Source organism: Columba livia, chromosome 13 (genome assembly GCF_036013475.1).
Source record: "Columba livia isolate bColLiv1 breed racing homer chromosome 13, bColLiv1.pat.W.v2, whole genome shotgun sequence".
In the NCBI taxonomy this organism is placed as follows: domain Eukaryota; kingdom Metazoa; phylum Chordata; class Aves; order Columbiformes; family Columbidae; genus Columba; species Columba livia.
In genome coordinates, this window is record NC_088614.1 from 667,917 (window position 1) to 678,960 (window position 11,044).

Consider the following 11,044-nt stretch of genomic DNA (forward strand, 5'->3'; position numbering starts at 1 on the left):
TCAGTCTCCTCTTGTCCAGCTCCAGAGCCCCAGCTCCCTCAGCCTTTCCTCACACGGGAGATGCTCCACTCCCTCCAGCATCTTGGTGGCTGCGCTGGACTCTCTCCAGCAGTTCCCTGTCCTGCTGGAACTGAGGGGCCACAGCTGGACACAATATTCCAGGTGTGGTCTCCCCAGGGCAGAGCAGAGGGGCAGGAGAACCTCTCTGACCTACTGACCACCCCCTTCTAACCCACCCCAGGTACCATTGGCTTCCTGGCCACAAGGGCCCAGTGCTGGCTCATGGTCATCCTGCTGTCCCCAGGACCCCCAGGTCCCTTTTCCGGCACTGCTCTCTAATAGGTCATTCCCCAACTTACACTGAACCTGGGGTTGTTCCTGCCCAGATTCAAGACTCTACACTTGCCCTTGTTCTATTTCATTAAATTTCTCCCCGCCCAGCTCTCCAGCCTGTCCAGGTCTCTGATGGCAGCACAGCTTCCAGTGTCAGCCACTCCCTCTATTTCCTCATCCAGTCGTTGTCATTAATACAGTAATAACTAAGTCAAATCTCCACTTGAAGACCACTCCCCAAGTTAGATCGCAGCCTGGCTATACATCAGTGGGGTCTCTCCTGTTTTCTGGGGGTTGTTTGCTTTTTGTTTTATACATGTAATGCGCTCATTATGGTAGAGAATTGGTTTGAGTTTTCTTACTGTTTGTATAAATGCAATTGATAGTGTGATCACCCTGTTCTGGGGAGGAAAATCTTAATGTCACTTGGACTTCTGCATTCTTAATCCGCTCTCTTTGTGCTCTTACTTTCATCACAAACTTATTTCATGGGGAAATGTATTGCTGATAGACTTTTGGGAGAATGTTACCAAGAATTTATTCTGTAAATCCATGAGATCTAGTCAAGACTTCTGCACAAGCAAGTGTTCACTCTGAACATTTTGTTCTAAATCAATATATCTGTCCATCTATCTTCACAGAAAATGCCCTGGTTTTATATAGCCAATTGATAGAAGGTGTGTTTAACATTTGTCATTCATGTTCTGGTAGTTTCTAGACAAAAGCAGATAAAAAGCATTTTAGGGATGAAAATGTGCGCTGCTCTTAGTCCTCTTGATGTTCCCACCATTGACTGGCAGAGAAGAGCTGAAGCAGCAATAACTCCGACAGCCCAGTTCCAGCGGGTCATGCGGTGCTGCCAGGGCAAGCGAAGAGAACCCAACGCCTTGCATTCATTCCTGTTTGCTTGGTTTCCTGACATAAAATACTATTATTTATTTCAAACATGGTGTGTCTGTGTAATAAACAATGCAAGGAAATGCTGTAAAATGTAATATATCTTTCATATAACTGCAAAGTAGCTATCTGATCAAAATATTTCAAAGGGTTGAAATTATCATTTTGTAATTTTAAAGTGAATATTCTTGGTTACCCAAACAGCTGATTTATTTCACTTTTTACAGAAACGTGTATCAAAACACTCTGTCATATCAGGCATAAAAGAAATACATTGATTGTATTAATTCTGATTTGTTTGTATGAAGCAAAATATTTTTCCTATTTTTTTTTTAATTAAAAGAAAAAACCACAAACCAAAGCAAGCGCCTCCACCAAGAAACAAAACCAAACGGCAGAAAGAATTACCAGAAACTTATTTATTAGTAACTCTGCAAAAAGCTTCTTGCAAAGCAGCACAGGTAGGCCAGTCTTCCCGCAGCTGCTTTCCGTGTGTTCACAGTCAGAAAACGCTGACTCTGTCCTACTGCTGTCTCGTTTAAATAGACATCGTCCCTGTTCATGCTATATCTGACAAAATATTTAATTAGCAATGCTAATACATATGTTTTTCATTACTTTCTAGGGCCCTTTGGAAAATGACTTGGTAGTACACGTGGCCCTGATAGCAGAAAGTCAGCGGTATGTATTTGCTTTTATTAAGAATGTATATATTAAGAAAACGTTGAACAATAGACATCTTCAACTTGCTAGAGGTATTCAAAGGCGTGTAGAATATAATACTGCTACTTGTGAATCTGCTGCCAATGTAGTTGTTGAACCTAAGGCTGTTCGGAGATATGTCACTGAGTTTGTCATTATTTCATTCACAGCTTACAAGTTTTTCTGAACACGTATGGAATCCAAACTCAGACTCCCCAGCAGGTGGAACCAATTCAGATATGGGCTCAAAAAGAGCTTGTCAAAGTAAGGAATTCTGCGTTTAATATTATTTATCTACCTATAAATTTCCTTTGTAACAATAGGAATTTGTATCAAGCTATCAGGCTTGTATCTCCTTAAGCTTGTTATCTACCTTTTTGTATTATTCTAATTATTACAGGTTCTGCTCACAGCCATCGGTTGTACCTGCCTGGTTAGAGCTCAATATTTGCTAATCCAATTCTTAGTACCGTTTGATTAGAAACTCTTCAACTGGTCTGATGGCACATGGTAACAGTGTAAACCTCTACACTTACAAACAGACACGTGTCCAGAAAAGTAGTGTGAAAAGAAACAAGGTGTTGATTCAGGAAAATTAGGGATTGAAAGCAGAACTGGGGGGATGTCAACAGATCCACCAAGTCTAGGGCAGGGGGAGAGAAGAGGAGGAAGAGGAAAACATGGAAGAGGGACAAGGACAAAGGTACGTATGTGTTGCAGGAATAGTACAGGAGAATAGCAGAGTACTCCATGAACAGATGACAGAGAAACCAGACCACTCTGGTTTGAATCTCTCTCATAAATCAACCCAACAGCCCAGGCTGCTCTCACAGCCGCGTCCTGCTATGAGCAGCTTTAATATTCCAGAACTGAAGGGCATTTTAATCAAAAACCCCCTGCTTGAAGCAGCTGGACCTGCATGGAACGGCCCTTTTGTTCAGGTACCATTGTGCTGAATCTCAGCTGTCTCTGGATTGTGACGGATCGAGGTGAAGAGCTTTGACCGGAGATGAAACTGCTTTAGCAAACCGTACAACAACGTCAGAAAGAGTCTGCAAGGGAACAGCCAACATTACAATGCTACCGGAGCTCCTTTTTCATTAAGAAAACATTTTAAGTTTTACATTCTAGCAAAATGAAGGTCCTTTTAGTGTTAAGTTACAAAGTCTACTGCCATTCTTCTGGTTTCCATTATTTACTACAAAAAAGGGGTTCCACATTTCCACATTATTTCGCTTTTGTTGTGTACAGATTGGTTGTTTAAAACTGCTAACATTTCGATGTGTCTGCTCTTTTCCCACCTGAGTGTGTTACTTGGTCTGGATGAACAGGTGATGTAGGTAAAGTTGTTTATTACCTTTCTGAAACAGTTCGTGGTGTTAATGCAGAAACACGGGCACTATCCGAAGGCCCCAGGCTGACAGCAGGAGAAAGCTGTTGGGTGTGATGTTTGTTCAAATGTTCGCTTTCATTTCCTTCTCAGTTATCTTCTCTAACATAAACAAAAACTGAGCTTAGGAAAATGTTCTGAATTCTGAATGTGCTGAAGTTCTGCTATGGTTATGGGGGCTTCCTCACCTAAACCAGCCCAAATAAGGAAAAAGTGGCAGCTTTCTCTTTGGTTTAACTGATACATTTATACTGTCTTGCTCACAACGTAGTTGGTTTTCTATGGTTTTTCTCACACACTGTAACAAGTTAAGATTATTTCTTTAATATGCAAGTCCTACAAAATTATATAGTAATACCAGGCATACATAATTGAACTCTAATAAGAATCAAGCAATGAATAATGAGATAATTCCCTCGTGCTTGTGTTGATGATGCATTAATTTCGCAGGCCTTTACTATAATTAGAATACAAGATCTTTAAAGAGTTCCTGTATTAGCATTTTACTTTTGTTTCTGCATCAGAAGAGCATTACAGCAGGCAAAACTGGCCAGACAACAAATGTCAATGATCCTTTAATAATAATTTTAATGACCAACTTGAAGATGTTGTTTTCTCACTAAAGCAGAACACACACGGTTTCCTACGTGATGTGAGACCCAGCAGGAGCGCAGGAAAGGCGTCTCTCTAGATCCCCTCAGTTTTCGTGGTTCTTTCCCACAGGCTTATTTCCATCTGGGAGTCAATGACAAGCTGGGATTATCTGGCAGACCGGACAGGCCCATAGGATGCCTTGGGACATCAAAGGTTGTTGCAAGAAATTTTTATATCCTTGTTACTGATGAATATTTCAGATAAACATTGAATTTGGCTCTGAATGGTTGTAAGTGGGACTGTAATGTAATTTGATTTTATGTACATGTCTTATTTCCAAGTCCTTGTGGTGCATGTTGCTGTTGTGATGTGCGTGCTCTGTCTCACCGGGAAAGCGTCGTGTTCCCTGCTCGTCAGGTCCAGCCATGCTCGGCCAAAAGAGGCGGAATGGTGCTGAACTGCTCTAACTTCAACAGAATCTGCATCCGCACACCTAATAAAAGAGCACCTAAAATTAGCTGTGTAGTCTTTATCTTGAATATTTTTTAATTCAACTGTTCTACATTGACTAGTACTTCAATAGTTTCAAAATACCTTTTATCCTTTTCCCCTACTTCAGTGCTTCAGATATTTTAAAGAAATGATTAATGAATCGTTCTGTCTCACCAGATTTACCGAATCCTCGGGAAGACTGTGGTTTGCTACTCGATCATTTTTGATCTAAGCGATTTCTACATGTCTCAGGATGTCATGATGTTGATTGATGACATTAAGGTATTTACCTGAACTTTTCCGGTGAGAAACTCACGAAAATAGAGTCTGTAGAATAATAACCTGTGGTTGGGTTGTTCAGTGCTGTTATTTTAAGACAGTTCTTCTAATATCTGGTCCTGCGTGTTCTGGTGCGTTGTGCTCGTATATTTTTGTGACTCTCGTGTTCTTTCTCTCCTAGAACGCGCTGCAGTTCATCAAGCAGTACTGGAAAATGCACGGTCGGCCACTCTTCGTTGTGCTGATCCGTGAAGACAATATAAGGTAGAGAGAGATAAAAGCATCATTTGCTGTGTGGGAATTCCCTAATTGCAAGATGACTGGAGTCCTGTTTCCCGTTTCAGAGGGAGCAGATTCAACCCCATCTTGGATATGTTGGCCGCCTTCAGAAAGGGGCTGGTTGGGGGAGTGAAGGTTCATGTTGACAGAGTCCAGGTATGTTTGTCCTGGGCGTTGTGTTTTGTTTAGTATCCTAAAATTAAGAAGTCAAGGACCAAGATATTTGGTACAGTTTTTGTTTTCTCTTAAATGAAAAGGGGTTTATTTTAATTCCTTTTGATGAGTCTTTTCAAAGTGATCATCCTCATAGAGGATTTTCAAAGGGAGAAGGGCTTTTATGTTCAGCAAACTTGTGAAGTTAAATAGGATAAATCCAAAGGATAAATCCACAATGTCAAGCACCGAGGGATTTATTTTGATTAGATAATTGACGAGGGGGGAAAAAGGTGCTTCACATATATTAAAGTTCTTACAAGAAAGAAAATCTAGTTTTGACATCTTTGCTGCTTGAATTAATCTTAAAGCAGGAATATTCTTCATTTAAATGTGAAAATGACTGAATCAAGTGCTGGTTTTAGATACCTGTGTGTGGTGGTTCATCTTATTTGCACCTATTGAAGAATGCTTCTTTTTGTAAGAGAGAAGACCACAGCCACAGTTATCACTTCTTGTTCCCTAGAAAACGATGAACTTTAGAAAAGCCGGGACATTTGTAAATTAAATACTCTCAGTTACGGGAGTTTGAAATATCCTTGTAACCTTTAAAATACATATGTATTTCTAGTGGTCAGGTGTAGGTCATGCAGTCTCCTGTTACCAATTCCTATTCCTGTAGCTAATGCCATTTACCGTCCATGGAAAGCCATTTGTCTACACTGTTGTGGGTTTTTTTAAATTCAACTGCAATGACTTTCTTGCCTTGCGTTTGATTAAACCGATGGATTTGCAGGCGAGAAATGTCATGATGTATGTGATGTGTCCCTGTTTCAAGCATGACGCTGTTACAGTCATCAGGGCATCACCTTCCCCTTCCAGACTCAGTGACCTTCAGAAAAGATAATATGATTTAAAAAATAAAAAGTAATAAATTTGTCATTTTAAAGTCATTAGTCTTAGCTTTATTTGTTACTTATTAAAAAGAGTGCAGGGTAAAACTACAAACAAATGTTTATTTGGCTTTAAGGCACCTTATAAAGATAAAAAAAGACCAAGGCAGCTGTGTGAGGTGTGAGCGGGTCAGGCCACGGGCAGGAATCGCTTCCAGTGAACATCACGGGTGTAACAGGGCCCTATCACATCTTCGTTAAATACAGATTGAATGGAAGCTGTTAGACAGGCCCACAGGAACGCCTGCTGCTTTTCCAGAGGGAAATGCTCACCACATCCACAAACACATTGTGCTCGCTTCCCGTGTGCCAGTACAACACCTTGGATTCTGTTGCAGCATGTTAGTTGTTCACTTGAAGGTTTAACTCCTGTTGCAGCAGTAAGCTAAGGATATAAAAACTGGTTTGGGTTAAATGGAAATCGTCTTGCATCTCTAATTTATTCTTAACATCCCTTTCTCTTTTACCGCTTTCCAAAGCTTTTGTTTCTTTCTTTTCCCCCTCTTACAAATGATTGGTAGCTGGTAGAGGTGAGTGCATGTCTCAGTTTTACTGCACAGTTGCCACATTTTGGAAACAGCCCGGTTTCGATACGAGGGAGGATTTGGGAGAACAAGGGACATGTCTAATGTCTGGCGTTGTCTTAAATAATCCATCTATTCCAACAAAATATGTATTCAATCTTTTTGAATTGTCTTCAGCCGCTTTAGTTAGACACGTGTAAATGTGCCTGGAGGTAGAATGTGTGTCTCTAATTGGGTGAATCCTCTTTTTTCTTGTAAAATATACACCATGTAATTTCATTTTAAAATGTCGATGCTTAGAAGGCTACTGGCTTTTTCCAATTTTCATCTTTACTGTCTGTCTCCATTGTCATCATGTGTTCGAGCAGATCTGCATCTCAAAGAATGAAAGACACTCACAATGAAAGCAAAGCAGGTTTTTTATATTCAGTCATCCTGCAGTGTAACAGATCAATATTTTACTGCAACTTGTGTGCAATGAAAATGGATTTTAAAAGTTCAAAATGCACACTCAATTTTATGTGGTTAATGAGAGCCATCAAAAAGCAGTCTCGAAATGCTGCAGTACAATACTTTTCCTCTGGAAGTAGATAAATGGGAAACCCATAATAATGTGGAGTGAATGAATTGTAATGACTACAGCAGATAAATGCAACGTTGAATTTCAGGTGTGAGATACCTGTGCTGTCTTCAGTGGGAAGAATACTCTGAAAGTGTAAAAGAAACCACTTTCTCAGTGGAAACCACCAGCAGCATGTTGACATCAAAAGACAACTGCATAGTTATGGACATTTCTGCATCTTTTAATATTCTTTTCAATTTTTCATTTCAGACATTAATATCTGGAGCAGTTGTCGAACAACTTGACTTCCTAAGGATCGCTGAAACAGAAGAGTAAGGCTACGTGTAAATAAGAATGATGGAGTTTTGCTAATTAAAATATTTTCTGGACAATGAAGAAATGAAATCTTATTTTCCAGGGCTCCTGTGTTCAAGAGTTTGGAGGAGTTGGATCTTCCAAAACATTCAAAAGTCAAGAGGCAGTCTAGTACTCCAAATGCTTCTGAACTAGAGCAGCAACCCGATGTAAATGTTAACGAGTGGAGAAACAAGTCAACATACGAGATCCTGCAGAAACTTAATGTAAGAAAACTTGATAAAACTAACTTCATTCTCGTGAAATGAGAAATTATGTGCCAGTATTCTTTGTAGCGTCAGCCTACTTAGATCAACATGACTAGTGCCGTGGTTCAATGTCAATAATACAGCTGGTAACACGACATGTCTGATGTTCCTCTTCACACCCAGAGAACCTTCCTGTTGCCCTGAACAGCACAGAACTTTCTGGTCCTTCTGCTGTAACCCTTGGCTTCCACACTTTCTGCTAATCAATGCCCCCTAGAAGCAGGCAGAGGTATTTTATTGCTAGACTAAAATTCAAGAGATTTCAAAGCCGGTGTTCACTCTGATAGACAGTAACTTCTTAACGACACCAAAGGCAAGTTCCAGTCTGGCGTTTTTCCTGTATCTGGAAGAAAAGCGCCAGTGGTTGTTTCTAGATCCAGCGTTCAGTGGGAACACAGAGCGCTCTGCTGGGTTCACCACACCTTTACAGGCGTTTCTGCTGTAAATGACAGGACCCAAGAGGAGAAAATGGGGAAACATTTCTGAGGCCAAACGATCACAACTGAATGTGAGCCCTGGAGAAGCCTCTGCCAGCAGCGGCTCTGCGGCTGCAGCGCACAGAAAGGCCTGTCGGTTTTACTTGACGTTTTTAATGGCTCTTCTGGTTTTGCTTCACTGAAAGGCTATTTGTGGTTCTGTTGTTGTTTTTTTAAGGACTGCAATTGCCTAGCAAGTCAAGCATTACTCTCGAGTATATTGCTTAAAAGAGAAGGACCGAATTTTATCACCAAGGAAGGTAAGAGCTTCTTTTGTTTCTCTCTCCCGAGTGTTTCTGGAAGCCGCTCTCTGTTGGGGTGCAGTGAATGTGGATAGTGGCCATGCATGCATGCCGTTATGTAGCTGTTTTGTCTGCCATTTAAAGCAATTTCTGCATTAAATTGGACGTGCAAATTCATAGTGTGGTGGGGAATGAGCTGCTAAATATAAGGACTCTTAAATTGTTTGTAAGCCAGTGCTGTATCTGGTTGCAATTTTGAATACATAGATACAGAAAATAGAGGATTTCACATTGTATAGAAAACTGAAACTAGAGACAAGTTTGTGTGTCTGCAACATTTAATTTGAAGCTTTATACTGAATTTTTATTTTGCTTTCATGTAATCAGACTAATTCAGTATATCCATGAATCTTGCACTGCTCTAATTTTGTATCCGGCTTTATATTAGAGCACAGGATTTAAAGTCATGTAAAATTATTCAGAAGAGGCCGCTAAGGCTTGTGGCTGGTGGGTTTTTCCCAGGGACTGCTTATTATCTGCCTTTGTGTGCATGGGTACTCCTTAGAAAAACAGGAATGTTCCGGTCAAACAATATTCTCTTAGCTGTTCGTCAAGTGCTGTAACTCACCCCCTCTTCATATACGACAGCTGGTTCTTATGATGAAGAGTTGTCATTTCCACATCAATGTATATTATATCTATATAGCTATATTAAAAATTTCGTGGAAGACAACGTAAAGTGGGATAAAGTTTGCTGGATGATACACAACTCCCTAGAAGCCACTTAGGTCAAAGCAGCTCACAGAGCTCGCTTGTACAGAGCCCTGTGTGCCACCCCGCACGAAATGGGAGATGCTGATAACCTTTTTAATATGCACCTTGCATTAAACAGCCTGAGTCAGTGACTAAAAGTCCCCGTCCTCCTATGGCTGGAGATGACTGAGACTGGCAAATAATCGCAGTGCCAATAAAACAGAAAGCTGAAAGCTGGAGAACCTGGAGCGTTCCAGCTGACAGGCACAGGCCTTGATCTTGTGAGTCACCTTCCGCCACTGCTGTTAGAGATTAACTTACTGCTCACAGTAAGTGACTGGCCTGAAAAACACTGTGTGCCCTGAGACTTTAAAATCTAGAAGCTCGAGTGTAAATTATGGAAAGTTTGCCATGGCTTTTACCTTTAATGTCAGGGTCCCCATTTGATCCCTGCGCAGCTGGAGAGGTGTCAGTACACAGGGTGATGCCCTGTGACCAGCTGTGGGCTGACACACAAACGAGATCTGTTCTGATTAATGTAATTAAAGTGCTCCGTGGCTCCTCGGAACCCCGGCCTCCCTGCTTGGTTTGGGAAGCAGAGCTCTCCCCATCCTGCCCGCTCTCTCCTGGGACACGTCTGTACAGCACGATGCTACTTGAATCCATCCCAATTCACAACGCATTCTCTTCTCTGGTTCTGGCACACAGAACATCAGGGTGCAGCGGGAGAGCAGGCAATCAGTAATATGATGCCTGGGACATCTGTCTGACAGCCCCTGTGGCACTTCCTGCGGTGACCCGCGGCACCAGGGGAGCTGTGACACCGATGACCAGAGCTTGCACACACGGGGTCCCCGGGCACTTGCTGTGGTGACCGAGGGCAGAGCCCCCAGGCAGTGACCCATCCCCCTGTCACGCTCCCCCGCCTGAAAAATGAGAGTCTACTGCTCATGCACAAGGTTGAAAACAACTCGGAGATGAGCAATTCCAAACCTTGTCCAACGCAAAGAGGCGAGACCGTGGCCAGGGTGTCCGCATCCCGACCCATCGCCTGCAGCTCCAGGGGCTGCCTGGGGTGGGATGTACCTTTAGAGCCCGAATCTGTACAGAAATGGATTTTCCCTGACCTATTGCAACAATAGGCATATCACAAGTCTCTTCATAGCACGTGCAGTGAATTTAGGTGAGCTCTGCTTGGGCTTCTTGCATAACAACATCCAGCTGGATGGCAGGGACTTGATTGCATCTACATTTTAGATGATGTGCACAGTAGGTAAGTGCTTACTAAAGCTGATTCAGAATTAACTGATCTCGTCAAATTTACCTTATTACTATTAAATGAAAACCTGTGCATCATTACTTGTGTATTTGTTGTTTCGTGGTTTTTTTTTTTTTTAATGCATTTAGGTACTGTTGCTGAACATATTGAAAGAATCTATAGACGAGCTGGCAGCAAAAAGCTCTGGTTTGTATCATGTTCCTTTTGGTTTACACCAGTTTTTTTCCCTAATGTGTTTATAGAGAATGTAAACTGGATCCTTATGCACTTTAAGGGGAAAGAAAAGAGGGCAGCTTTCCTGACAAAATTATATTGGTTCATTGCAGCTAAACATCTGGTCTATAATGCTTTAAAAAAATTAAGAAGTATTTCTTGTCTTTTAAAATATAAAAGAATAATAAGCTGGTTGTGCTAGGAGTGCTATTGCCAATATGTGGTTCAAACCAATTCAAACGGTGACAAAAGAATACTAACATAGGGCATGGTAAAATACTATCAATAGCTTTCTGTAGC

General features: G+C 41.4%; 1 protein-coding gene across 9 annotated transcripts in view; it reads left to right on the forward strand.

Moving 5' to 3' along the window:
- The window catches only part of PHKB (phosphorylase kinase regulatory subunit beta), an 80,665-nt gene that overhangs the window by 52,571 nt on the left and 17,050 nt on the right, over positions 1-11,044 (forward strand). For all 9 annotated transcript variants that reach the window (XM_065028572.1, XM_065028570.1, XM_065028574.1 and 6 more), the window contains 10 exons: positions 1,856-1,911; positions 2,103-2,196; positions 4,046-4,129; positions 4,586-4,690; positions 4,869-4,951; positions 5,032-5,122; positions 7,429-7,490; positions 7,577-7,739; positions 8,436-8,517; positions 10,660-10,717. In XM_065028572.1, the coding sequence (XP_064884644.1) occupies positions 1,856-1,911; positions 2,103-2,196; positions 4,046-4,129; positions 4,586-4,690; positions 4,869-4,951; positions 5,032-5,122; positions 7,429-7,490; positions 7,577-7,739; positions 8,436-8,517; positions 10,660-10,717 (878 nt within the window). The remainder of the gene's footprint in view (positions 1-1,855; positions 1,912-2,102; positions 2,197-4,045; positions 4,130-4,585; positions 4,691-4,868; positions 4,952-5,031; positions 5,123-7,428; positions 7,491-7,576; positions 7,740-8,435; positions 8,518-10,659; positions 10,718-11,044) is intronic.